Below are 26,876 nucleotides of genomic sequence, written 5' to 3'. Positions count from 1 at the left end.
CGTGAGCGCGGAAGGACTGAATGGCCGAGGCATGGCGATGGCCGAGGCAGGAGGGGGAGGTTACGTGGCCGCGAGAAACAAGAAATGAGGAGCAGGCGAGAAGCGATAGGACAGTGGGAGCCGGTCGATCCTACCCACGCACCCACTGCCGGGTGCCATGCAGTCGTGTCCGAGTTGTGTTGGCGATGGCGTGCGGGAGATCTCTCGCAGCCGCAGCAGTGTCCTTCTTACCTTCGTCCTGGTGCGTGGTGCAGCGTAGACAGTCGGGAGCATGCGGCTTCCGGCGCCTTCTGACCGCACTCATGGCGTGGCGTGGGAGCGTGGGAGGAGGCGAGGTGCAGTACAGTAGCAGATGCGCACAGCACTTGGCAGCAGTCCGCGCGTGGGGCGACAAGGGAGGACGACGGAGTAGTGGGGACATGGACAGAGTCCGGTGTATATGCTCGCCTGCACACCGCAAACGTGGCCCACGCGCGATCGGGGCATCGAGCCCACAGCGTACGGCAGCGGAAACGTCTTTGCCTGGTAATTCGTTGCAGATCCTGACGGCAGCATGTTCTTTTCGAAACCAAAGTGAGCACGGCGTGTTACCCGGACGCACTTTATCAAACCCAACACCATTGCCTGCGACGTGGCGTGGTTGTTGCAGTCGACAAGGGACTGACGCGTGCTACTGATACCAACTGACCCACTGATTCTCGTCGCGCGTGATACAAACACCTTATGCATGGAACTGTGGTCATCTACAAGCGCCAAGTGTTCACGATACACATGCACTGTCCGTCTCGCGACTGTTCCTCAAAGACGTTTCTAGTGGCTCAGTAGGCCATGTACATGGACAAAGGGGAACGGACACGGTCGTTGCGGCGGGGTGAGGGGTTGCGACATGCGTCCTGTGACTGAACTTGTGTAGCGGAGTGGGTGAGCGATGCACCCGCGTGAGGCGCGAGATCCAATGTCAGGCGCTTCAACGCAGCGATGGAAGAGGTCGGGTTGTGGCGAGACGACGGCCACAACGACGGATGAGTTATGCCCAAGCCTGACATTCTCTGATTCGCCGTACTCTCGGAAGGCAGAGGCCACGAATGCTGATAAGCCGTAGTGTAGTCGAACGGCGAGGGCGTAGGGCGCCAGTGCTCGAACGGAAGGGACGTGCGCCACGCCTCCATCACAACGGGAGGTTGGCGGGGCGTCGGGGCGAGGATATTTTCATTAGACTTGACGGGGTTGCATGCAGTGCGGCCAGAGGAAGCTCGATCGACCGGAACGGAGGGCCGGAACGGCTCAACCCATGGCTTCCATGACGGCTCGGGGGACTGATAGCGAGTCTGCAGGGGAGTGTTGGGGTGGGGGTCCAGGCAAGGAGGCGTAGCCGACTCTGGCGTATCGAGCTGATCAGTAAGGTCGGGGATGGGGATACCAGGGGAAAGGTTGAGGTGAGCGATACCTGGTCCAAGCGCAACTGCTGGTCTGGGATCTCTGGGCTCGGTGAGGACGCAGGTCAACCAGTTGCGCACGGCGCGGAGGCGAGGCTTGGCCTCGGCTCCAATCTGACGGATAATGGCCGTCGCCTGTGTCATGTGTCGTGGCTCCTCAACTCTGCCGCTCCAGATGGTCGCCACAGGCAGGAGTCAGAGCTCTGCATCCAGACATTCCAACACTCACAAATTTGCCTTCATCTTCAGCCATAGCAAATACGTGCCAAATGACGCCGATTATCTGCAGGCCGTAAACGATGCGAGTTCCCTCGGTGCGCGGGGCGAACGTCTTGGGCTGTAGCTCGCGGGCCTGGTTGTAGATTCGAGAGTACATGGCGAGGCTGGTGCGCATTGCGCTAAGCAGCCGTATGTAACCTTGGGAGACGTCATCGCATCGTCCAAGCGGTTCCACAAACAGCCACGGGAACCAGCCGTCAAGAAGGGTCTCTGATCAGTCAGCGACGGGCATATACTCTCATCCTACGCTTGGAGGAGGACCAAACGATGTCTTGCTCAATCATGTTGGGAATCAACGCGCATCCACAGACTCCACGCTTCCCCGATGTCTTAATGGAAACCTCCATCGCCTCGCTGCGGAGCCCAAGGGAGAAGCCGCTGCCATGTTCGAAATTAGGGAGTTCGAGAAGCTCAAGGATGTCGACATCGAAGGGCTCACTCGTTCTGAGATCAGCATATTGGCAGATGTACACTCACCGGATAGCAACGGCAGGCCAATCGGTGAGCGCATTGACAAACCCGCGAAGAATGTCGTAATAGTCCTCGGCCGGCGCAAGGCGCGCATCGCACGCGAACACGTCGTGCATAGTGCAATGGGCATGCGCTAGTGCTAGAGCAGCTGGGAGACACGTTGGTGCGCCGTATCGCGCCGGATTTGCAGCAATCGCACGAGTCGCACTCGTGGGGCGGGCGCCACCCTAACGTCAGTGGCAAGTCAAGTTGTGCTGGGGAGCAGTTGTGTATGAGAGTGAGGCGGCGCTGAAGGAAGGTGGGAAGTGACTAAACAGTTGTGTGTGTGTGTGTGTGGTGTGAAGCTCCGTCGTCTCCCCGACTTGAGTCTCGCACGCCGCTTTCCGTCAAAGCAAGCGACTCACAGCAGATAATGCAGCCTCGCCAGCGACGAGGACGGACCGGTCGCCGTACAAGATAGACTCGGTATATGAGCCGTTGAGGATGCTCTTTTTGGGCTGCGTGCGGATCTCATGAGCGGGAATGTGTATCACGCCGCTGCTGAAGAGTGCAAGCAGGTGCCGTGAGACGCTGTTCTTAGCCTCTGTGCCACTGACGGTGGCGGATTGGCCGGACTCCGTCACTTGGCTAGGGACCTGTGTATGGTTTCGCGACGGGGTGTAGACTTGCCCATAGGTGACCGAGGTGAGTGGCTCTCCACCGTTCTTGCCGTTGAGCGTGTAGTCCGCCTCCCAAGTGCCGGGAGGGCTGGTGAGGCGAGGAGAGGTGGGGAGACCCGGGTACGGGGTCAGTGGAGTGGCAAGGACGGCGGAGTACGTCGTGGAGGTGGAAGATACGCCCGAGGTGCACGAGGAAGGCAAGGGGGACGCGTCAGTGGGTGTGAACTTGCTCGAGGAGTGTGATGTTCGAAGCTTGTTACTCGGGATGAGGTCGGGGACCCAATCGTCTTCCTCGCCATCGCTGTCGTTATCACTGTCGTTCAGAGATGCGCTCCAGTGGTTGAGGTCGTAGTAGGTTGCGGGTACGGGTTGAAGGGGTGGGAGAGACCAGCGCTTGGCGCGGTCCTGAGGGGAGAGCATAATGCTGTGGGTGATGGAGAGGGGTCAGCGATTGAGAGACAGAGACGACGAGGGGAGCGAGGAGGGGAGCGAGGGGAGCGAGGGGAGTGGAGGGAGCGAAGAGAGTGAAGAGATGGATGAAGACCAAAGAGATGATGATGAAGACGAAAGAGAGAGAAAGAGAGAGAGAGAGAGAGGAGATGAGGAGATTGTCGCTCTGCATTTGTCGGGGGCGACGAGGGAAGGCGCGCGCCTGTCGTCTTTCGGGGCCGGTTGAGGATCGCCACACATTCACATTCAACCACTCTCTCACTACTCAATTCATCAATTCACTCTCCATCCACTCGTCACCCTCGTCATCCTACACCTCCGCTGCATCAGTACATCAGTCAGTCAGGCATTCAGTCACCTTCGCGGCCGTGAATTATCCATTGACATGCATAGAAAAATCGATGGCGGCCTTATGGACGAAAAACGCAAGTGAATGTCGTGGGCTGGTCGTTGCCATCGACTCGGCAGTGGTCCTGGTCTAGTGTCCTATGTCGTAAACCCCTCTCTCATTCAGTGTTCTCTAGCGTCTGTGCGCCGAGCGCGAGTGCGGGCGGGCGGGGTGTGTCGTGATGCTGGCGCGCTCACTTGGGCACCACGGGCGTGTACTGCTGCGCGCCGTAACCGGATCCCGGTGATCCAGGCGAGTGGAACCCGGGGGTAGGGTACTGCGCCCCCTGCGGCAGCGGCGACGGCTCGTCGCGGTACGGCGACGCGGCGCCCGAGCCGCGCGAGTACTCGCCGAGCGAGTTGGACGACTCCTGGCGCTGGCCCGGGTGCAGGCCCTGCAGGTCGGCCGTAGCCATGGTGCTGATCGACGCGTGCGCCGACGAGAAGCGGTTCGGGCGCGGCGCAGTCATGCCGCCCATCGGGTACGAGTCCTGCTCGCGGTACGCCTGCTGCGCGTCCCAGGCGCTGTTGTCCTGTGAGTTGGCGCCGGCGTACCAGCCCTTCTCGTCATTGGCCGGGCGCTTCTTCTTGCGGATACAGAGGCAGAAGACCAGGAGGCCAAGGAGCGCGCCGGCACCGACACCGACACCAACGCCGAGACCAATCTTGGCGCCGGCCGAGAGACCCTCAGTCGTTGCGCCCTTCTGCGCATTCGCGACGGCCGAGTCGGTCGCCTCCCCGATCTGGGCAACGTCGTCCTCCGTGGCAGTGGCAGTGACACTCGCCTCGGGCGGAGGAGGCGGCTTCCAGTAGGCCTGCTTGATAATGTCGGCGGCCTTCTCAGCGATACCGTAGGTGCTGGCCATCAGGTGGGCCGAGATGTGGAGGGGAATAACCGACGAGTCGACAACACGAAGGTTGTTGGTGCCGTAAACGACCAGGCGGGTGTCAACGACACCGCCCATCTCCTCGGGAAGCATCGACGCAGTGCCGTGGGGGTGGTACTCTGTCGAAGCACCGTTCTGCATGGCCGTGGTGAGGGCGGAGCCGTTTGCACCAGCGGTGCTTCCAGTCTCGCCCGTGATAGTGCTTGCGAAGGGGCCAGCGTTGACGAGGCGACGAACCCATCGCGCACCAGCGCCAATGATCTGGCGGTCAATGTCGACGGCGTAGTACGAGGGGTCGATGTTGGGCTTGGAGAACGCGCTGTTCGAGCTAATGTGGCATGTACCGCGCGAGAAGGGGTGCTGGAGCGCGACCTGAATGCCGATGTTGTTGGCGCCAGCGCCCCACATGGACAGAATGATCTCGAGCTGGCCAGTCGAGTCGGTGAGCCAGGTCTTCTGGATGTTGTACTGGGCAGTAAGACCGGCGCGTACGTTGGCGGGCATGTTGTGGGCGTCTCCCACGTCGGCGACAGTCTGGGCGACGTTGATATTGGCAGCGGCAGCAGAGGCCTCGGCAGCACTCGTAATGTCCGCCATGCTCACGTAGCCGACGGCCTCGTTGATATAAGTCAGAACGCCAGACTTGTTGCTCTTCCACTCGGCGAGAGCCGCGGCGATGGCATCCTCGTTGCTCCACAGCTGAGCCCAATTCTCAATCTGAGTGGTCGAGAAGTACATGGTGCTCGAGGCGTGGTCCTGGAGGTTGTGGCCAACGGGGAGGTCCTTGCGAACAGCAATGCCGAGCGGGGTGAGGACAGACGAGGGGCCAATGCCCGAGAGCTGGAGGATCTGGGGCGAGCCGATGGTGCCACCGGCGAGGATAACCTCCTTGTTGGCCTGAACCGAGTAGATTGCGCCGCCAGACGATGCGGAGAATGAAACACCCGAGGCAATAATGTTGCCAGAAGCATCGGTGGAGCCGTTGAAGAGGACCTCGGTGACCTGCTGGCCAGTGAGGATTACAAGGTTGTCGCGGTTGGGCTGCGAGTCGATGTAACCGGCCTTGGAGTCGCAACGGGTCTGGTTGGCCTGGAAGAGAGTCGAAGGAGTGATAGAAACGCCGCGGACATCGCCAGCAGCCAGGTCCTTGTTGGTGAAGCCAAGAGCCTCCCAAGATGGGACCCAGTTGGAGGTGAAGGGGTAGATGTAGCTGGACCAGCCAATGTGGATGGGGCCGTTGGTACCGTGGGCGGTCGAGTCGATGGCAATGTGGAAGGTGTCAATGTTGGACTGCTCGGGCCAGCCGAGAGTTTCCGACTTCATGATGTACTTGTTCATCTCCTCCCAGTTCCAGGTGACATTGCCGCCGGGGTTGAGGTCTGCCCATGCGTCGTACTCGTGGCTGGACGCACGACCCCAGAACATACCGTTGACGGCGCCCGAGCCACCGAGCAGCTTTCCTCGAGGCCATTTGACCTGCTTGCCGCCAAGGTTGGCCTGGGCAACCGTCTCGTACTGCCAGTTGCGACCGGGCTTGGTGTTGACAGACTCGCCGTAACTGAGACCTGGAAGAAGTGGTTAGCGAAAGATCGAGACGACACGACAGGGGAACCGAATGCGAACCGAACAGGTCGATCGGATCGCTGGAAAGAATGTAGATCTCGGCCAGCATCTCGGCACGTCGTTATGCTTACCTGGCACGTCAATGTTGTCGCGCACGTCCGAGCCGTCGCTGCCGGCCTCGATCACGCAGACGGTGACGTTCCTCCACTCGGTGAGACGCGCGGCGAGGGCGAGACCGGCGACACCGCCGCCGGCAATGACAAAGTCGAAAGCCTTGCCATTGACCTGGGATATATCATCGGTGATGCCGCGCTTAAGAAGGTGGCGGTAGGGGTTGTGGTGGTAGGCGGCGTCGTTGTCCCGGTCGCGCAGAATGGCGGCGGACGCGGGGACCGCAAGGGCGGCGAGCGCGAGGGCGGCGGCGTGCATGGCGGGAAAATTGGGGGAGGGGCGGCCCAATGACGCTAAGACGACCGATGCGGCTGCATGGGCGTGAGTAGGAGCGATGCATGGCGAGTTCTGATGACTCACGGAAGAGGAGGAAGAAGAGGAGCTGTGCGCAGTCGAGGCGGGTGGCCGTGCGGACTGTGCGGGAAATGCGAGAAAAAGATGTCGTCGCCGGGGAGGAGGGCGACGGGGAGGGAGAGGGGGGAGTTGGGGATAGTCGAGGGGAGGGGAGGAGATGACCACGACGAGGGAGAGAGAGTAATAAAGAACGAAAGATGACGATCGAGAGAGTAGTAGATGGTTAGTGAATGCGACGACGAGGACTGAGGAGAGTGTGCATAACGAGGGTGCGCGCGGGGTGGCTGATACAGGACTACAGGACTGGAACTAGGGCGCTCCTAGTCACCCACAGTATTGCGACAGCGGCGGTGATTTTGCGGGCAGCAGCGAGGTCACCATGCTGGCCAGTAGGCCAGCGTAGTCCCAGCGCAGGCCAGCGCAGGCCAAGGGCTGCCAAGAACGCGACCCGGGGGGGTGGGACCTGGCCCTTCCGGCCCGCCAGCCCACCACTCTCTCTCTCTCTCTCTCCTCCCGACTGCCCAACTGGTGCCGTCGAAACTCTGGCTGTGCCGTTTCACTGCTAGATGTGGTATCGCTGTGCTTTCTGCCAGTCTTTGGGGCTGCATTACAAGATGGTGGCTGAGCCTGTATCCAGGTGGTGGCGGCGAGCTCTCACAGAAAGAATAGGCAAAAAGTGCCTTGCACCGCCTGAACGAACGACCGGATCGAGGGTTCCTGAGGAGCCGCAGGAAAGAGAGGTGTGCGGGGCAGTGAGCTAGAGTTGGCCTACGACATCTCTCAAGCTCGACGCGTTTTCTGGGCAAAGCGGCGGCGCGGAAGCGCGCGGCAGATTGCAGAGCGCGCGCTCTGAACGAGGGAGAGATGCTGACGAGAAATTTCAAGGATGAACCCTGGCCCTGACGATTCATCACCCTGGAACACCGACCGCGTCCCTGACGCCCACGTTCATTGTTCTCCTCATCATCACCTCATCTTTCTCGACTGCAACGCTCGCGCTCATGCTCATGCTCTCGCTGTTTCCGATGGCAGGCGTAGCAGCTTGCACGCCACTGACCACTGACTGCTGGCTAACACTAGAGCATGACAGCACTAAAATGCAGGTCTACGGATCGACGCCCATGCCAAAATTACGCAGGGCGCTGCGCGAATGGCCGCTGGGTCGCATCGCCGCAGAGAGCTGCGGCGTGACTGGTCGCATGTACGCGCATATAGAAACGTTGTCAGGCCGCGTCAAGCAGCGATAGAAGAGGAGATACGACCGAATGGAATTGTAATGGAGATTGGTGGGACCTAGAAAGACTTGAGTTACACATTACGAACGTGATAAAACGTCAACCGAGGAACTCTCAAGCTCCCAGCTCACAACCAGAGGCGCTCAACACACACGTCAAAGTGTCAACATTCACACGTTCACTTCTTCCTCATTCCCACTCCCCACTCCCAAACAACAGCCCCACCCCCAACAACAACCCAACCTCAACTTGGCACCATGTCAAGCGACAACAATCTCGTCAAATTTCTCTGCGCCCATTACGAGCCCACCATCGCCTGGGCTGCCCCCCCTGTACAGCACGCCTCTGTCCCCACTCACGTCGGGCCTCACAAAAAGCTAGGCATTCCATCCTCCTTCCCTGTCAAAGTCCCCACCTTTCCCCTCCTACGCTCCGCCAACCACACGCACTGCCAAAACATCAAAGGTGTCAAATCTCGACCGTTCTTTCTTGTCCAGCCGGCTACAACCAAAATGACGGACTCGATGGCACAGGAACTCCTCTTCAAACTCGACAACAATTACGATAGCATCGCATACACGCCACGCTCGCACTCGGCTCTGAAGCACCAGTGTGAGACCCATTGGGTCTCGTCCTATGCCCACACTGCACAGAAGGTCATCGAGCATGTTGATCCCAACTGATGCTTGACTGCTGAATGGTCCCAATCGAACCAACCTCTGACCGGATGTTTCTGTTGGAAGGAAGACCCCGGCTTGTGATTTGGGCTGTGGGCGAGACGGTTGGGGAAGCTGAGCGGCGCGTCAACAACCGTCTCGCCCACAGCCCAAATTACGATGATCTCGTCGCTGGAACTGAGCACGTTGACTGCAGTATCGAGTTCAAGACCGACGCCCTGTTTGGAGACGAGGTGATGGACGCTCTAGATCACTTCCATGATGGAGGAGGCAAGGCAAAGGTCTTCAAGGATGGACAGGAGCTCCCTGTCACCTTTGACTTCTGGCATGCTGACATGGTAGTCAGCCACTTTTTGCGTCCAGTAGCCCTTGGCTTTCTCCAAGTGGTCGACAGCGCAGCCTTGTCCACTGTGCTGACAACGGCGTATCAGCTTCAGAGCAATGGCAACAGGTCCCTCCCTGCCGTTTTTGATGAGGAGAGCAAGACCTACCTACTAGCAGGTAGCTGGTCACAAAAAGAGACTGCAGCTGGAAATCCAGCGGAGCCCGACGCAATGTCGGCTATTCTGAGTATACCTGAGGATACAGTGAGTCATCATATACAGTTACTTCATATGGAGCGCCCTAGGCTCAGGGTGGAGTGAGGCGGATCTATGTACTGGCTCCAGCTCGTTGCATCGTTCATTTACTTCTTACCTCTTTCATGTCACGCGCTCAGGCAGTCCATCTCTCAGCGCAGCGCCCCTCTTGCACTCACTTCCCCCCCGCTACACTCTGGGACGGGTGGGCGGATGAGTAGCGGACTGAAGCGGATACCTCTGGAGTCCCCTTGACATGCATCTCTACTCGCTGTTTCAAGGGCAATGGTGGCCTTGCAACACGAAACGGCTGCGTTGACGCAGAGGGTGCACTACTTAAAGCAGTGGTGCGCCCTCTTGAGCGGATCGTTCAACGTAACATGCACGTCTCGCTCGCCCCTCTGCCGTTGCCAACGATCAACGACGCCCCACACAACATGAGTCATTGCTGTGCAAAACGAATCTACTTGGCAATGGAGGGCGCAGGTCGCGCCAGCTATACATGATGGCAGACTTGCCGTCTACTCCTCAACTTCCCTCTCCCCCTCTTCTCTTCCCTTGGTCACCTCCCTACTCTATTCACGCTCCATCTCCATCCAGCGTTCTCCACTTCGCCAAGGTCACATAGTAGGTGTAGAGCTCGAACTAACATCATGATTAACGAGCTAACGTCAGGTTTACTCTCCTGACTTCCTCGCTGGTCTCGGCCCCGCCCTCGCCATCGCCGAATCACCCCCCCCTACCCCCTTTCCCCTCCTCTTCCGCCCTTCCTCTCCACCTCCTCAATGCCCCGTGCCAGCCGTAAGGGTCTCACAGGAGAAGAGCTCCACAATGTCATCAATGACCTCAATGGCAAGGACCAGTACAACGGTACCTTGCACCAGTTAATCAAGGACGCGCTCAAGAACCGCGGCGCGTGCTCGATGAAGGCGAAGGTCGTGGGAGGAGGAGACAACAACCGGCCTCTCCCCCAGCTCAACAGCGGCGGGTACGCCGTCAACGAAAACGAGTCTCGGCTCTGGGAGGTATGTGGTTTTTGCCGGAGTCCTCTGCAGTCCAGCAGTCCCCGCTAATGCACTCAGGCTTTCCGCATGGTTGCTCCTGACAGGTTCCTTCTCCATCACGAGCCCTGCGACTGCTGCCTTCGCGACGGCAATGAAAACTGCGTCTACGACGCAGACAATCATAAGCAGACTTGCGGCTTGTGCACCAAACGCCGCAAGCAGTGCTCAAACCAGACTCCGAACGTTGACAATGTTCGCAGTCAGGCATTCAGTGCCGCCGCTGCATTTGGAGTTGGTGCCCAGCCCGCAGGTGCCAACTTCATGGGCAGCATTCAGGATCTTTTCGACCACCCAACCCGCCGTGGCGCCGCTGCCGGCTCTCGCAGCGGCCAGGGAGGAGGCAATGGGGACGGAGATGGCGGCGGCAGTGGAGGTGGCGGCTCTGGCAGCGGCGGCCGCAGCGGGGGACGCACTGGCGGTAGTGGTGGCGGCGGCCGTGCTGGGGGGCGTGGTGGTGGCGGCGTCGCCAGTGGTAGCGGCGGCGGCAGTGGTGCGATCTAGGCCTCGTTGTACTTTAGTTTGGTGTGATCTCGTTGTACTTTAGTTGGCCTTCTTCCCATGTAACATATTCAACAAAATATTTGCTGGGACTTCTACGTCTACAATGCGCATGAAGCGGAGACTAGTGGAGTCCTGTGCACTCTGCTAACTTGGCAGTCGGATATCGAACACTCAGCGACGAGGGGACGCAGCGCTTTGGAGAGGGCCTTACCTGATAGCTTCTCGGTTGCACGATATTTCCGCTGCGCCAGACAGCCCGAGGGAAGAGCACCAGGTCCGAACGTCGTGAGTGCACGTAGGTCCGGCGGCAGTGGTGCAGCCGCGGCTGCATCAGCGCCAATCGCTGGTCTACCGCCCGGAAACATGTCCTCCTCACCCTCTTCCTCCTCACCCTCTTCCTCCTCATCCTCTTCCTCCTCACCCATGCCGGACAGTCCGACACCTGGCGGTGAAGAGGGGTCTCTGCTAACGCTCGGAAGCACCGCGAGGGCCCTTTCTGCTCCCCGGGAGGCCTCCACTCGTTTGCAGGCACAGACTGCAACGACAATCACCACACAACCCCGCGGCGGTGTCTCCCTCCGACTTAAGAACGGTACACAGGCCGCAGGAAGTTCCCCCCGGCCCTCCCCCCTCCCTCCCCCCTCCCCACTAGTTGACGGAAAACCTAAGTAGGCGGCGAACCCACCGCTGCCGTTCGTAGTTGTTATGGATCATGTACCCTATCTTTAGCTCGAGCTTCAGGTTGTCGCAAAGTTGCGCAGCTGGCTGGGGCCTCGCAGAGCGTCCAGCTCCACGGGCGATGGTACTAAAGGCCGGGCAAGCATACATCTTATTCTTCATCGGAGAAAACGATGACAGCTTTGTCTTAAAATTGGGGAGGAAAGTATAACATGGGATGCGAGGGAAGCGAAAGGTGGTGCAAGTGCCCAAGGAGGGGTAAAGACAACGCTCTACGCCTCAATCGCACGCTACGCCGCCTTCGATGGCCAATCATCAGATCTTTGTCGTGACATCTCAACATCCTCATGCACCACTGGAAACGTCGACAATCCTGAATGGCAATACCACTGCTGGTTCATCGACGACAAGGCCCTTCAAACACAAACAGGCTCCAGAGGGCCGACGCGGGGTTGCAGCGGAGGTACTCCTTGTCGAACCAGCCACGATAGGCCTCCTGAAAGCTCTGTCCGGCAGTTGGCGGAAGGGCGGGCTTCTGGGGGATGACGTGAGGCATATGTCCCGGCCGCCACTCAGCATGCAGCGTGGACACCCCCTGGGACTAGATGTACTGGAACGGGTGTCTTAATACGCAGGCGGAGGTCGGCAAGTAGGCACGAAGGGGCTTCAACATGATGGTGGAGGACCTGTGCACTTCATAAGGGTGATCATTGATTCCACACCATATGATGACGTACCAGCTGAGTCGGCGGTTGTTATCACCACACTCTACGATTAATGTTCACCGGACCAGCACTGACGACCCAGGGTTCAAACCTCTAAGGGAGGTTTTGCTCTTTTTGTGTTTTGCTTTGGCTGAGGACAACAGATGGCCCATTTCATTCCGTCGTGAGGTGAGGGGCAACGCCGAACGCAAGTTGCGCCGTCACACCCATCCCGTCAGCCCGCATCGCAGGGCGGCCCCATCTCTGCATTCTCCACCGCCATTCTTTCGCTTTTCCACTCTGCCCGCCTCTTCTGTACCTCCGCCCCGCACCCTGTATGTTGCATCGAAATCGTGTGCAATGCTAGTCATGCTGCTCCTTTCCGGAGGCTTCGCCAAGATTACGAGCCTTCGCCAGCCGCGCAACCGCACCCGTCTCAACGTTCTCCGCGCCCTCAATGTTGTCGAGCGCCTCACGCGCGCGCTCCGCCGCCGCCGCACGCACCGCCGCGTCCACCGCATCCCGATCCGCCTGCCGCTGCGCGCGCCACCGACGGATCTCTGTCTCGGTCGCGATGATCCCCTTACTCGCGAGGGCGTTACGCGCCTCCCGCCGTATCGCGTTTTCCGCGTCACGCTGCGCTGACTCGTACTTGAGGAGGTAGTCGTCTGACTTCAGCGTGGACGACCAACAACTCACCTGCGCCAATCACGAGTCCGAAGATGCTGCTCGATGTGACAAGGAACGCCTTGATCGCCCACGTCTGTTTCCGGAACGTCGGGTTGAAGCGGTGCAGCAGGCCGACGCCGACGAGGCCGTATACGGTCCACCACGCCATGCCCTGCGGTGAGCGGACGCCTAGACGCATGATGGGTCAAGAGGAGCGGATGAGCGCCGCCCTCGTGACACACCCGCTACCCCCGGTCGATGGGTTCGCGGCTTAGACGCACCTGCAGTCCCCCAATGAGCTGAAGCTCATATGCACGCTGCTGGTGCTCCAACCTGCGCCCGCGGTCTGGCCCCGAGTCTGCCATGGTAGATAGAGAGGATGAGCATGTGAAGCGTCGGGTGATGATGCTGTAAAGTGGAGGCCGTGCCTGTACTCCGAAACTGTCGTAACTTCCGAATGGCAGTCGCGACATGTTCCGGCGCGCCGAGCGCGCAACGGCGGCGCTCGGTGTGCGGGGGTCGAGCCGTACGTACCGTTGAGACCGCTGTTTCGGCTCTCAAAACTTGGAGACGCGCACAGCACATACTAAGAGTAGCGGATGAGGGCTAACACAGAGCGACACAGAAAGACGCGACAAACGGCCACACGCGCTCCATGCATGAACACTACAACTGCGACTTGAGCACATCCACCTCGTGCACAGTGAGCGAGTCGTACAGCGTCCGCTCAAACTGGTTGTACACCGTCATAAAGTGGTCTGGGTTCGGTCCGTTGAGGTTAGTCGCACACACGGCCTGATGTCAGCCTTGGCCTCGATTCCACCCACCGCAACGCCCGTGGTCGGATCGATCCAGTACTCGCTCTTCGCTGCGCCGTCCCAGCACCCGCTAAACGCGCGGCGTCCATGAACGCTGTCCATAGTATTAAGCATGAAGCCGACCGAATGCGCGAGCCCCTGCCCGTCATTGTCCGTGTGCCGAGGATCGGTAAAGGTGCCGAAGAGCATGCTCTTCGCGCAGTCCGCATAGCACTTGTTGTCGGGTCCGCGCGGCGGGAGAGAGCTTGTAAACAGCTCGTCGAACATGGCCCGCGAGAGCAGGCCGCGGCCCGGCGCAGCGTCGCGGCTCGCCAGCACGCCCGACAGGAAACGGAGGTAGTCCCGCGCCGTGCCGTACAGACCGCCGCCGCCGTTCATGCGCCCACGCGCGCGCATATTCCTCTTCTCCTTGTCGCCGGGAAGTGCACCCTGCGGCCGCTGGTGCGGCGGGGGGATGTGGATGGGCCCCGACCCCCCGGAGGGACGGTAGCACATCGTGAGGAGACGCGCCTCGTGCTCCTCCCCTGGCTCGAATGTCATGCTGGTGATGCCGAGCGGGGCGAAGATGTTCGCTTGCATCCACGCGCCTAGAGTGTCGCCCGATATGCGCTCCAGCAAGATGCCAGCCCAGTCCACACCTGTGCCGTAGCGCCAGCGCGTACGCGGCTCGAACATGAGCGGGCCCAGCACCTCGTTGTCCCCGTCGCCTGGCTTACCGCAGTCGTGCTCTTCCTGCCACCGTTGGATCAGCGTGTTGCGGCGCGCATACGCCAACCCCGACGTGTGCGAGAGCAGCATGCGCAGCGTGAGCGGTGTCCGGCGAGGCACGTAGACTGGCCCGTTGTCGTCGTACGCGACCAAGATGTCCTGCTTCGAGATCTCGGGGATGTGCGCATGCAGCACCTCGGGGTCGTCAAGCGATGCGAGGCCTCTGTCGACCAGCTGCAGCGCCGCCACCTGCAGTCAGCTTCGGCAGACGACGCGAAGCTTACAGATGTCACCAGCTTGGTCATGGAAAACATCTGCAAACACGTCTGGTCGGTGACTTCGCCGCGCGCGCTGCTACCATACTCGACCTCGCCAGCGCACGACCAGAATATCTCGCCGTCTGCATTGGCGGCGCCGAAGAAGGTTGCGGGGATCGCACGGCTGCTAACCTCACGGTGCAGAAGGTTCTCGAGGGCTGTGCGCCCGGCGTGGGTCACTACAGGTCGTGGGAGCATGATGAGTGGGCGATTGCAAGAGTGGTAGCATTTGGAGGTGCCGGGTGACAGTTGTCGTGTATCCGGCACGGAGATGGCCGAGATGGAAGGTGGTCCTGGCCTATCGTTATCTTCAAAATACGCCCGGCACCGCGAGGGCAACCACTTTCATGCCACATCCAGTTTCATCACCACCCTAGCACTACGTTACCTATCCCTAGGCCGGCTAGGTGCTTTGGGCGCAGGCGAAGGCGATGGAGAGACCTTGCGCAGATTGCGTGCTGAGCGCCGCTTGACCACTGTGGTCCAATCCGAGGTGATTTGAGCAGGGGGTGTGGAAGGGGGTGACGGCGTAGCTGGGCGGGGGCCGGGCGTCGCTGGCCCCCCTGGGTGGACCACAAGGGCTGGTTCCGGGGCGGCGGAATGCACAATGACTGCCGGCGTGTCGGCCGCTGATGGGGGCTGGGGACGAGGACGGAGAACTTGAAGGTCCCGAGCTGCGTGGGGTCTGGGCGCTGGCTGCCCCGGGGTGGGAGGAGGGCGGGGACCGCGGGCTTGCTGAGTTGCGCTGGAGGGGGGAGGACGGAGGCCGCGGGCTTGCTGAGCTGTGGCTGGGGGGGGAGGACGGAGGCCGCGGGCCTGCTGAGCTGCGCCCAGGGGGGGAGGACGGAGATTGCGGGCTTGCTGAGCTGGGCGGGGCGCTGTGCGGGGCGCAGGCGGGGGCCTCGCGGGGCGAGGACGGAGACCCTGGGTGTCATTTCGGACTTGTTGAGGTGTGAGGGGGACGGGGGACTGAGCAGAGGGCCACGGCGCAGGTGTCCGCCTCTTCAGGTGCTCCAGAAGCCTTGCGGCAATGATTGTCACCAGATGAAGCTCCGATCCAGACACCTCGGCGTTGTCATCCTTGCTGGGGAACAAGATCCCATCAAGACCTCCTAGGTCTTCAGAGCGGCCGAGCCATGAGGGAGAAAGCTGGAAAAGATCAATGGCGGGGGAAAAGTGGATGGAGCTTCCTCGCTGGCCACCACGTTGCTCCGTCTCAATGTTGGTTGCGATGATGGCACGCCCATGTGTCAACTTGCCACCGGGACAACCAGTGGCCCACCCATAGGCAGGAGGCTCCAAGATCATGTTGGCAAGGGGGACGAGGTCGGAGGGCAGGGAAATACAGGTGTCATCGGCAATAGCCCACACGCCGGGGTCGTCGTCGTACGTGTCGGTGTCGGTGTCCTCGAACTCGTACGTGTCGTCATATGAGGCCTTGTGGGAGGCCGTGTATGAGATCTTTGAGCGGTCCCGAGGGTGCTTCTTGACCAAGATGACGTCAAGCTCCGCGTGGTCCAAGGCCCCCAGATCTACAGACCCACGCTTTACTTCCACAATGTCACCCAGGAGCGTCGTCTTGGGCTTGGTCCGAAGATCTCCTACACCTTGCAGGGCGGGGTAGCTTGTCATGCCGATGTCAATGTAAGCCCGAGCTAGCTCATTGGCCCAGTTGACATATGCCACCTCAATCTGGCTGTGGAGGTGGCACACTGTGGCGTGGCGGTCGTCCCCGTGGCGGTCGTCCCCGTGGCGGTCGTCCCCGTGGTGGTCGTCCCCGTGGTGGTCGTCCCTGTGGTGGTCGTCGTAGTCACGGAAAGCCTTCTGAAAGACAGATGTCTTCAGCAGGAACGCCATGATAACTTCAGCATCTGCAACAGTGTCGCTCTCAACATGGGACTCGAAGAAGTATAGCTTGCCAGACCTTGAACGTGGCACATCTCCGCCCGGCATCAACCTGTTGAAAGCATCACAAGCCGGGCCAAGTGTCTCCTGGCTCTCACGGAATGCCTTGACCAGGTTGATAACTCTTTTGAGAGCCTTCCTCGCGCTGAGGTCCGGCACAAGCCGCAAGTAGGATGAGTTTACTGGTAGTGCTAGCGTTAGAACCAGAGGTCTACGGTATGACTTGCCTGTGCCAGCTTCAGCCTCCTCTCCGCTCCGCGCAACGCAGAGGGCCCGGACCATGGTTACCACAATGCTCTTGGGATCGTCGCGCAGGTTTGCCTTGCCACCCCCTTTGCCCTTGCCCGCCCGGGGCTGGGGGGAAACCATGCTCGTCTTGGGCTCGGAGGCCTTTGTTCCCTTGCCAGCCCAGCGGATCGGCTGCGGCTTGAGGCGCAGGAGGGCATCAGCCATAGGCGTAGCAGGGGTGAAGGACTGGGCATCAGTAGGCGTTTGCTATGGTCCTCAGAACGTACCATAGTAAAGAGCAGACGAGACTTGTAAAGAAGAGATGAGGCGAAGTGAACAACCGCTGGGCGTTTGGGTAGCTTGTAACGAGGAGACGAGACGTGTAAAGAGGAGATGAGACGGAAGTGAACGACCGCTGGGCGTTCGGGTAGCCTCTATATATATCGACTCGAGGGCGCACTAGATCCAACTTGAGGCCGGGGATGTCTGAGAAGGGCGTAGATCTAACAAGCAATCGGAAGGCCGTAGATGCAAGTGCAGTGCAGATGTCTTAAGGGTGATATCATGGATCTTGGCGCGTATTACGATGATGTCTAGAGATCTACCGCACACACATATCGTAGTGTGAACTAGAGGGATGCTTCGGGCCTTCGAAGCTCGTATCCGGGCTTGCGGCGCTGGGAACAAGGCGGGGGCACCGATGTAAGGACGTGAGCTTGCTTCTGAGGATTGCTTGAGGCCTCTACATTCACACACACTCGTCGCGGTGGCTTCTGACGATTGCGACTGGTCGTAGCGGCTTCGGACGATTAGCGATGCGGGCTTACAGGCGCCGGTACACTTTGATCTGACGATTGCGGGCGTTGGGGTGGCGGTTGGCTGTGATCTGGTCGGTTCATCTGTGATATGGAGGCCTCTACCTTCCCACACACCCGCGGTGGTGGCCTCTGACGATTGTGACTGCTTGTGGCGGCTTCTGACGATTGCGGGCGCAGGGGCGTCAGTTCATCTGGAATCTGGAGTCCTCTATCTTCCCGCACACTCATCGTCGTGTGAGGGCACAGGCTCAGACTGGGGCTTTGAATCCTCTCCCCCTCTCGGCTCGGCCGTCCGTTTGTCACTGCACGATGCGCTGGACGAGTTGGCAAAGCTTGGAGGACGCCTGGCTCAGCCAGTAGGTAGTGACATGTTCAGAAAACCTGCAAAGACATACATGACGAAAGTACACAGCTTTGGAGATCGGAGGAGGAGTCTGAGAACTACGGATGTGGCCCGTGGGACGTACATGACCTTGATGGGCCCCCCCGGCGATTGGCGAGAACTTGTGACGCTAAGCGCTAGATCACGTCACGGTACAGACGACGGTATGAAGAGGCTTGGTTATCCTGCGGATCATTCGGCGGGGACCCCGACAACATGGCAGGCGCCCGCCCGCCCTTGTGCTTTGACGGCGAGTCTTCTTCCGCGTAGATATACGACTGTGTTGCCGCTTCCTTGCCGGGTCCCTGTGGCGTCAACAGGATCGTGCTGGCGGCCGAGACGCTGCTGCGTGTCGGCGAGACGTGGACACGAGGCGCCGAGTCGCCGATGCGAATGTGCGCAATCTGCGCCCGGTACGCGGCCTGCTCCTCTGCCGTCGGCTCGGCAATCTCCTCCCCGTTGACGTCGAGCCAGATGACGTCCGCGCTCTCGTCCAGGATGCGGAAGGGGCGAGGCGGGAGCGTGGACCGGTCCGGGAGGTAGGGCAGCAAGTAGTCGTTGGTGTAGGAATGGTCGATGGGGGGCGGAGAACCCCAGCTTTCATTGCCCTCGACCCAGGCGCCGCTGAGCTCCTCTCGGATGCGGTAAAAGATTGTGGGGTAGTGGCGGGAGTCTGTGAGGGTGTTGTTGGGGAACCTGTCGTCGACTTGGTCACAGCACTATGGGTAAGCGCTTGCGGATCTGCGGATATGAGACGGCGGTGGACAAGGGGGGCAAACGCTGGAGGCAGAGCATTGCAAGCCACGAGATACTCACGAAGGTGTAGACCATGCCAATGAGCGTGTTGGTATACGCGATCCACTCATCCGTAGTGTATTCGCGCCCGAGAGAGCAGAACACATCCTCAAAGTACCACTTACTGCGCGTCAGGGAGGGGCGCTGGGGCAGGAGCCCCCAGGGGGAGGGGCAGGAAGGGGGGTTGTCCCGCCAACACTCACAGTTCGAAGGTCTTGTCAAGTACGGCGAGGCAAAAGTCCAGATCTGTGACCGCTGAGGGGTCTCCCTTTTCAAAGCACTCGGTCACACGCAGACTTGCGGCACGACCAGCCCACATTGCCATGAGCTTGTATTCGGACGGTGCGAAGTCGGGCCAGCCAAAGCAGATGCGGCCGCCCCACAAGCTGCCGTCCCACGACTGTCGGGGGAAATGAGCAAACTTGGGGGGCAGTGGAAGACGCTGAGGCTCTGGAGGAGTTGGAGGCATGATGGGAATAAAGAGATGGTGAAGTGGTGAATGAAGAGATGGATGCGATTGTTGTGTGCGGAACAGGAATACTTAAGTAGTTGGGGTTGTTTGGCTTCCGCCGATCCGCTGCCTTGCGTCATCTCCCATCTCCCATGAGATCACGTGGGTGCCTCTCCGGCCGGCATACGAATTTGGTTCCGTCCAATCCGGCCTGAGTGATGTGCTGGCGCGTCCACCGTCCGCCCGTACGCCGGCCGCCAGCCAGGAGCCAGATCTCTTCCATCACATCTCTTCTCTCTCTTCTCTTCTTTCAATCCTCCGTCTCCTTGTCTTATCCTCGTCTCCTCCTCGACATTCATCAGGTACCTGCGCGCTCTCACTCCAGCGCACTCGGTCCCTCCGTCTTTTGGTTTTGGTTACTTCGCTACAACGCATAACGGCTTGCAACATGGCTCTCTCCGCTGCCGAGCTGCAGAAGGTGCGCCTGCCCTCTCTTGTCACCTCACCGCTTGCGTTGTCTCTAACTAACTCTACAGAGGCACCAGCTTGAGGGTGCCCCCGACCCGTTCCCGTCCCTTGGCGGCAACGCGCCAGCCCCGCCCCGTCCCAAGTCGTCTACTCCCGTCTCGGCCTCTGGTGCGAACGGCCTCGACACGTCTGAGGATGCGTTCCCCACGCTCGCTCCCTCAGCCGTCAAGGCCGACGGCAAGGCCCGCCCCGCTCTGTCTGCCTGGTCCAAGGCTCCGGCCATCAAGCCCAGCACCAAGAAGCCCATGGCGCCCGGTGGCCTTGGTCGTGTTGGCCACGCTACCGCCGGCTCCCACCCGTACACCGAGTCATTCACCATCCCCGCCAACGAGCTCGCCACGGGCAAGGCTGTGACGGAGACGATGAAGAAGGTTCACGACCAGACTGGTGCTGTTGTCGAGTCGTCGACGCAAATGTCCACCAACCTCAAGCAGTTCCACATCAAGGCCGCCGACCCGAAGCGTCTCGCGCTCGCCCGCCAGATCATCGAGCGCGGCCTTAGCAAGCCTGTCACGCTCGAGGTCGAGGTCCCCATCTCTACTATCGGTACTATCATCGGCCCCAAGGGTGCCACTCTCAAGGCCATCACGGACGAGACTGGGACCAAGATTGATATTCCCCGTCGCGACACGCTGCCCGAGTGGGACGCCCGCACCGCCCGCGAGGCCCGCGAGGCCGCCGGCGAGGACTATGACTCGGATGACGAGCCCGAGGAGCCTCATGTTACGATCACTATCTCCGGAACGGGCGCGGCGGCCAACGATGCCAAGCTCAAGCTTCTTGGTCACATCTCGCACCGCATCTCGCAGGGTTCCGCTACTGTTAAGAATATCCCGTCCAAGTACTACCCGTTCATCAACGGTCCGCGTGGCGCCAACGCCCGCCGCCTTGAGGAGGAGCTTGGCGAGGGCGAGGTCAAGATTCATGTTCCCCCTCCCGCTGTCTGGCGCGCCATTCAGGATGACGAGGACGAGGATGCCACCCCCAAGGATGTCTCTATCAAGGTCAAGGGCGACAAGGAGAAGGTCAAGGCCGTCGTCGCAGCCATCAATCGCCAGTACGAGGACCTTGTTGGCACTTTAAAGGAGTTCGGCATTGTCGTTCCCAAGCGTCAGCACCGCTACCTCATAGGCGAGGCTGCCGACGACATTCTCGAGAAGACTGGCTGCATTATTGACCTCCCGCCTGCATCGGATCCCAATGAGCAGGTGATGATGCGTGGGCCCCAGTCTGGTCTTCTCAAGGCCATTGAGCTTGCCATGTCCAAGGCCGAGGCCGTTGCCGTCGAGACGGTTGATGTCGTCGCCATTTCGCGCGTTAACACCAACGACCCCGTGCCTCACGCCAAGAAAGTTGCTCGTTTCCTCCAGCGTTCCTCGCGCCTCAAGAGCATCGGCAACAAGTACAGCCAGGTCAAGGTCTATGCTCCCAAGCACGAGATCATGGAGACGGGCAAGGTTGTCATTGACGTTGTTGGCGAGAACAAGGACGAGGTCACCAAGGCTCGCGACGATGTTCTCGCCGCTGTGAAGGCAGTTCCCCCTGCTGCCATTACTACTGTTCACGTCGACCCCGCTGTGCACTCGCTCCTGATCGGCAAGAAGGGTACCAAGATTGCCCAGTTTGAGTCTGCCCATTCCGTCACTACTGTCTTCCCCCCCTCGGACTCGGACGATGGCGACGTTTCTGTAGTTTACAACGGCGTCGAGCTACCCGCAGACAAGAAGCAGCGCGACGCCAAACTCAAGGAGGCAGTTGGGGCAGCGGCCGCCGCGCTTGAGGAGCTTGCCAAGGGCGCTGCCGATGTCAAGACCGAGAATCTCGATGTGGACAAGAAGTGGCACCGAGCCATCATTGGCCAGGGCGGCACTGTTCTGAACGCGCTCATTGGCGAGGACCAGCTCGTCAACGTCCGCGTCGGCGCCAAGGCTAAGGGCGACGCCGAGGATGTTGTCGTCGTCCGTGGTCCCTCTTCCGAGGTCGACCGCGTCGTTGCGCAGATCAAGCAGATTGTCGAGGATGCCAAGAACGACGACATTATCAACGGCTATACCGCGGAGTTCGACGTTGACAAGAAGCACGTGCCGCACCTCGTGGGCCAGGCTGGCTCGGCGATCAACAAGCTCCGCGAGACCCTCGGTGTCAAGGTCAACTTTGATGACGCCGCCGAGGTTAAAAAGGGCAAGAAGCCAGTTGCGCACTGCAAGATTGTCGGCCGCAAGGAGGCTGTCAAGGAGGCCAAACGTCGCATCCAGGCCCAGATCGAGAAGCTTGAGGACGAGACTACCGAGATCGTCAAGATCAAGCGTGAGATCCAGCCTGCGCTCATCGGTTCGGGTGGCAAGTACGCTATCCGTCTCGAGGAGAAATACGGCGTTAAACTCTCGTTCCCGCGCGACGGCAAGGACCAGAAGCCTGACGAGGTCACCATTCGCGGTGGCAAGAAGGGTGTAGCCCAGGCCAAGGCTGAGCTTCTCGAGGCTGCGGCCTTCGAGGCTGAGTCGCGCCAGTCGGCGTCGTTCACCGTTCCCCAGAAGGCTGTTGCTTTCATCGTCGGCAAGTCGGGCGCTACTATCAACGGCATCAAGGACGAGACGAACGCGCAGATCGACATTGACAAGAGTGCTGGCGAGGATGGCAAGACTACTGTCACTGTGCGCGGCGACAAGAAGGCCATCACCGCTGCCAAGGCTGCTGTTCTTGAGCTTGTCAAGGAGTTTGGCGATGAGATCAACGTTACTCTGACCATCGACCCCAAGTACCATCGTACTTTGATCGGCCAGGACGGGCAGAAGCTCCGTGACCTCATCTCGGAGGCTGGCGGCCCCGCCGAGGCGTTCAAGCAGTCTGGCCTCGTAACGTTCCCCAAGCAGGGCGACGACAAGCCCGACCAGGTCCGCCTTCGTGGTGACGCCAAGGTCGTCAAGGCGATCCAGGCGGCTCTGGAGAAGGAGGTGTCCCAGCTCAAGAGCACCATCACGCGCGGCGTTGCTGTGCCTGCGGCGCAGCACGCGAGCAAGATCGGGCGCGGCGGCTCGGCGCTGCAAGACCTGCAGCGGCGTACGGGCGCGACCATCCACTTCCCCGGCTCGCGCCAGTACAGCTCTGTCGGCGACATTGACAACAAGGACGAGCTGTCGTGCGACGAGGGCGACATCGTCAAGGTCATCGGCACGAAGGAGGCCGTCGCCAAGGCTGCCGAGGTACTTGCGCAGCCCTCGCCTGAGCGCGGTGCGCCGCGCGGCGCCCGTGGTGGCGGTGGCGACCTTGCGACGCGCACCATCTCTATCCCTGCGAAGTACTACCACGCGATCGCGGAGCAGCCGAACCTGATCCGCCAGATCCGCGGCACGGGTGCGTTTGTGACGCTCCCGAATGCGCCGCCCAAGCCGACGCACGCGCGCACCGACGACGCGGGCGCCAAGACGGCACGCATCGACCAGGCCGAGGACGAGGCGTACGCGTGGGAGGTGCGCGACAACTACGCCGACGCGCCCGAGGGCGACCTCGACTGGGTCGTCCGCGCCAAGGAGGACGACTTGGAGCGCGCCGCGGCGGTGCTTGAGCGCGCGCTGGCTGCCGCCCAGGCTGCCACACACGTCGGCCTCCTCACCGGCCTTCCCCGTTCCGCGTTCCCACGCATCATTGGCGCAAAGGGCGCGACCATCTCGCGCCTGCGTTCCGACACGGGCGCGGACATCACCGTCGGCAAGGACGACGACCTCATCACCATTACGGGCGACGCTGAGAGCGTCGAGCAGGCGCGCGACGCGATCCTCGAGATTGTCAACCGTCCTGGCCGCTACTAATAACGAAAAGTCAACATCTAGCATGAAATGAGCAATGCATCGGCATGAGCAGAGAAGGGCACATGGACGGCGCTTGAATACGACTGACAATATCGATCTCTGCTGTAGCGGGTGCCAATATTGTTCGAGGAAGCATTACTGATACATCCAGTCATTTAGGCCATGACTGCGGTGGGTGTGTCAACGAGTGTGTGGTACAGGAAGAGAGGTCTAGTGCGATGTCTATTGATAGTTGTACTGTGACAAGGAGAGTGAGCCATAACAGTCTAGGTGCGAGTCATTGTCTTCAACCGGCGCGGCCGTGGACGCCGGTGACGCCGGGGGCGTAAGGGTCATGGTAACTCTGGCGGTAGTTGTAGGGCGTGTAATCGTCCGATACTCTTCCGGGCGGGTCGTATGGGTCGCGGAGACCGCCGTGTCCGGAGGCGGCGGAGTCGTATGCGTTCTGCGCCGGGCTGTCATTTGGCGGGGTGTAGCCGCCAAAGCCCTCGTTCTTGTATCCTGCGCCGTAGGATGCGGGGTCGAGCGACTGGAGCGTGCTGTCCTCCTCACTGGGAGCCTTCTCGTTGAGCGATGCAGTGAGGCGGAGGGCGGTGCCGTCCTCGACGCGGGCCTTGTTGCGGCGCCACAGGATGCCGTAAAACGCGTTGAAGAAGAGGCCGAATAGCAGCAGCACGGTGGGGATGCCGACGACGGCGATCTGCACGATGCCGATCACGGTGCGAGGGATAGGCTTAACCTTCATGCCTTCGATGAAGGCGATGAGGAGGCCAAAGATGATCAGGCGCACGAGGGTGAGGAAGGCGCCGAGCCAGTCACCCTTCCTGTCCTTGTGTGGGCGGCAGAAGAGCTGCGCGATGAGCGTGAGGCCTTCGACGACGACGCAGCCGATGACCTGCGCCCACGCGTTGGCTTGCCCGAAGCCGATGAAGGCCGCCTTCGCAACCATACCAAGGAGCACAGGGGCGAACCACCAGAAGTGGTAGGACTGGCGGTACTGGCGGTAGGTTGCGTCGCCGACGGCGTGGTAGAAGTGGTAGTCGGTGTAGAGGGGGGAGATGGCTGGCTCGGTACGGAGGCGGCGAGCGCGCAGGACGGAGAGAACAAAGACAGTCAGGAGCGGGACGCCGACGAGGAGGATACCGAGGACAGCGAAGAAGACGGTCAGGCCCGAGTCCTTCCGGCCAATGTTCCACTGGTAGAAGCCGAAGATGAAGATGGGGAGGAAGAAGACGAGGCAGGAGCGGAGAGCGTTGGCAGCGCAGAAGTCCCACCAAGTGTCGCGGAGGCGGGTAGCCCAGCGGATTTTGCGGGAGCGCGAGAGAAGCCAGACAACAGCTCCGAGGACGACGTGGACAGCGGCGAAAATGGCCAGGAAGGCGAGGAAGAAGAAGAAGATGGTCGTGTACGCGTTGGCCTGGGTCACGCCCATCGAGTTTGTAAAGACGGGAATGCCCGTGGTGGTGTTGGTCATGTACTCCTGGTCAATGCGGGAGGGGATTTTCTCGCGCTTTGCGAGCGTGTCGGAAACGTAGGGGCTGTCGGCCTTGAGTGTCGAGACCAAGCTCGGAAGACCGGACGGGTCGTTCAGCAGGCTGGTAAGGTTGACCGCATTGGAGTAATACGAGCCAATGTTGTACGGCGACAGGCGGCGGTTGATGTACTGGACGTCGGCGTATGCGTCACCTGGCATTTTGCCGCCCGTCTTGTTGCGCATGGCCGTGATGCTAGCCTGCATCGGCCTGCTGTAGAACAGGCCAAGCGACCAGCGGAAGTTTTGCACAAAGTTGCTGAACACGAGGGGATAGTTCAAGTGCATGAGGCCAGCAGCCGCGGCTGTTTGGAAAAGTGTGAGCAGGTCAAACCAGCGGTAAATGGCGGGTGAGATGGAATCGACCATGGCTGCGTGGGCGAGGCCCACGAGGCCGGATGCGAGCGTAAGCATGCCCGTGCCCCACTTGACGCCCTTGTACTGTGTGCTCCAGCCGTTTGATAGTGTGGCCTGAAGACAGGCCGCTGTCTCGCCAGTGGAGACATCGATGAGCTCGACGCGCGCATATGCCTCGAGATTGGGCACTGTCCAGGCAATCGAGGGGATTTGTGACTGAATGTTGTCGGGCATGGGATATGTGCCGAAACCTGTAAAGTTGACCTGGGGCAGGGGACAGAGGACACCGGATACGAGCTCGCAGAGATTGATCTCCTGGTCGAAGATGGCCATGCCGTAGGCGTTGAGGTAGAGGGATGCCGAGACATTTAGGTTGGGCTCGATGGATGCGAAGCTGAAAGCGAAGGTAACCGAATTGTTAGCCTTCCAGTAAGCGATGTCGAACTCGTCGACGAGGACAGCTTTGGCCTCGGCGCAGTATGTGACTGCGTTGGTGTAGAGTGCCTCGCCTGGCTCAGAGCCGTTGCCTGGTGGCCCAGCGGGGCGTTGGGTGTCGAGTTCTGTGAGGGAGAAGAGGTTGGAGGGGGCGGAGAAGGTGGTGGGTAGCAGCAATGTTGCAGCTGCCACAAGCAGTGTGGAGGGGCGCATGGTGCTCTGGGGTCAGATGGGAGGATAGCAGGAGAGTGAGAGAGAGAGAGAGAGAGAGAGAGAGAGAGAGAAAGAGATGCTTACAGAGAGAAACTAGTATGCACAACGAAGGAAGTGTGATGCCGCGAGATGTGATGGGCCGGAAGCTGTGCTGGTGAGTTGGGGGGCCCAGGAGTGAGCGGCGATTGTTGTTTGACGATGCCAGCGGCACAACGGATTGCTCGAGCTTGAGGACTGGAGACTGGAGATCGGTTGTTGATGGATGATGGGCACGAGCGGGTGATCAGCCGATGCTCCTTGTCGTCGTGTGTTGATTGTGTACCGATCTAGTCTAGCTCGTTTCGTGTGCCGTGACCGTCGAGAAGAGTGAGAAAGAGAGAGAGAGAGAAAGAGAAAGAGAGAAAGATGCAATGCAATGCAATGCAATGAAGGAAGGAAGGTGGGGCTTGGCGCAGTAACTGCGGGGTGACTAGGCTGACTGAGGGGGGCAAAGTGCGCAGTTGCAAAGTTCCTTTGGTGGTGCGTGGTCCCCCTGGGTGCTGGGTGGGATAATCAGGGAAACATGAGGTTCCAGGGAGGCAGAAGATGGTAATGTCGACGAGCCACAGGCACCTCGGAAACGTTTTCAGCTTGGAGCTTGTTGAGGATGCCTCAGGCCTGGTCCACTGTTGCTGAGTGGCGTGAGTGGAGAGTGCAGGTGGAGAGATAGGAGAGAGTCAGCAAGCAAGCGATCGTATGCACAGACAGACACGTATGCTGGTTGCCGTGACTACTGTACGAGTAGTGGGTGCCAGTGATCCAGTGAGGGTGGCGTTTCC

At 60.2% G+C, this 26,876-nt stretch overlaps 11 protein-coding genes across 11 annotated transcripts; 3 read left to right on the top strand and 8 right to left on the bottom strand.

Moving 5' to 3' along the window:
• Positions 1–130: 130 nt before the first annotated feature.
• On the bottom strand, positions 131–421 carry COLE_05645 (uncharacterized protein; the record flags this gene model as incomplete). The annotated part of the gene is made up of 1 exon (XM_018423554.2): positions 131–421. The coding sequence occupies one exon, from the start codon at positions 419–421 to the stop codon at positions 131–133; it is 291 nt and encodes a 96-aa protein (XP_018277863.1).
• Positions 422–818: 397 nt separating this feature from the next.
• Positions 819–1,580, bottom strand: COLE_05644 (uncharacterized protein; the record flags this gene model as incomplete). The annotated part of the gene is made up of 1 exon (XM_018419408.2): positions 819–1,580. The coding sequence occupies one exon, from the start codon at positions 1,578–1,580 to the stop codon at positions 819–821; it is 762 nt and encodes a 253-aa protein (XP_018277862.1).
• Positions 1,581–3,876: 2,296 nt separating this feature from the next.
• Positions 3,877–6,561, bottom strand: COLE_05643 (uncharacterized protein; the record flags this gene model as incomplete). Its single annotated transcript, XM_018421427.2, has 2 exons — positions 3,877–6,134; positions 6,264–6,561. 2 exons carry the CDS (start codon positions 6,559–6,561, stop codon positions 3,877–3,879), a joined length of 2,556 nt encoding a protein of 851 aa, XP_018277861.1.
• Positions 6,562–7,658: 1,097 nt separating this feature from the next.
• Positions 7,659–7,904, top strand: COLE_05642 (uncharacterized protein; the record flags this gene model as incomplete). The annotated part of the gene is made up of 1 exon (XM_018419406.2): positions 7,659–7,904. The coding sequence occupies one exon, from the start codon at positions 7,659–7,661 to the stop codon at positions 7,902–7,904; it is 246 nt and encodes an 81-aa protein (XP_018277860.1).
• A 2,028-nt stretch (positions 7,905–9,932) lies between these two features.
• On the top strand, positions 9,933–10,712 carry COLE_05641 (uncharacterized protein; the record flags this gene model as incomplete). The annotated part of the gene is made up of 2 exons (XM_018425456.1): positions 9,933–10,172; positions 10,230–10,712. The coding sequence occupies 2 exons, from the start codon at positions 9,933–9,935 to the stop codon at positions 10,710–10,712; spliced, it is 723 nt and encodes a 240-aa protein (XP_018277859.1).
• A 1,745-nt stretch (positions 10,713–12,457) lies between these two features.
• COLE_05640 (uncharacterized protein) lies at positions 12,458–12,932 on the bottom strand (the record flags this gene model as incomplete). Its single annotated transcript, XM_018420105.2, has 2 exons — positions 12,458–12,762; positions 12,794–12,932. The coding sequence occupies 2 exons, from the start codon at positions 12,930–12,932 to the stop codon at positions 12,458–12,460; spliced, it is 444 nt and encodes a 147-aa protein (XP_018277858.2).
• Positions 12,933–13,429: 497 nt separating this feature from the next.
• COLE_05639 (uncharacterized protein) lies at positions 13,430–14,804 on the bottom strand (the record flags this gene model as incomplete). The annotated part of the gene is made up of 4 exons (XM_065626427.1): positions 13,430–13,558; positions 13,591–14,019; positions 14,053–14,538; positions 14,574–14,804. 4 exons carry the CDS (start codon positions 14,802–14,804, stop codon positions 13,430–13,432), a joined length of 1,275 nt encoding a protein of 424 aa, XP_065482238.1.
• A 186-nt stretch (positions 14,805–14,990) lies between these two features.
• On the bottom strand, positions 14,991–16,964 carry COLE_05638 (uncharacterized protein; the record flags this gene model as incomplete). Its single annotated transcript, XM_018425454.2, has 1 exon — positions 14,991–16,964. The coding sequence occupies one exon, from the start codon at positions 16,962–16,964 to the stop codon at positions 14,991–14,993; it is 1,974 nt and encodes a 657-aa protein (XP_018277856.2).
• Positions 16,965–18,076: 1,112 nt separating this feature from the next.
• Positions 18,077–19,203, bottom strand: COLE_05637 (uncharacterized protein; the record flags this gene model as incomplete). The annotated part of the gene is made up of 3 exons (XM_018423553.2): positions 18,077–18,658; positions 18,756–18,858; positions 18,938–19,203. The coding sequence occupies 3 exons, from the start codon at positions 19,201–19,203 to the stop codon at positions 18,077–18,079; spliced, it is 951 nt and encodes a 316-aa protein (XP_018277855.1).
• A 430-nt stretch (positions 19,204–19,633) lies between these two features.
• On the top strand, positions 19,634–23,522 carry COLE_05636 (uncharacterized protein; the record flags this gene model as incomplete). Its single annotated transcript, XM_018426760.2, has 2 exons — positions 19,634–19,663; positions 19,722–23,522. The coding sequence occupies 2 exons, from the start codon at positions 19,634–19,636 to the stop codon at positions 23,520–23,522; spliced, it is 3,831 nt and encodes a 1,276-aa protein (XP_018277854.1).
• Positions 23,523–23,808: 286 nt separating this feature from the next.
• COLE_05635 (uncharacterized protein) lies at positions 23,809–26,058 on the bottom strand (the record flags this gene model as incomplete). Its single annotated transcript, XM_018419405.2, has 1 exon — positions 23,809–26,058. One exon carries the CDS (start codon positions 26,056–26,058, stop codon positions 23,809–23,811), a length of 2,250 nt encoding a protein of 749 aa, XP_018277853.1.
• Positions 26,059–26,876: the final 818 nt, after the last annotated feature.

This window comes from Cutaneotrichosporon oleaginosum (assembly GCF_008065305.1).
Source record: "Cutaneotrichosporon oleaginosum strain ATCC 20508 chromosome Unknown ATCC20508_contig05, whole genome shotgun sequence".
NCBI lineage: Eukaryota > Fungi > Basidiomycota > Tremellomycetes > Trichosporonales > Trichosporonaceae > Cutaneotrichosporon > Cutaneotrichosporon oleaginosum.
Note: the sequence above shows the minus strand (reverse complement) of the source record. Positions and strands in the feature narration are given on the sequence as shown.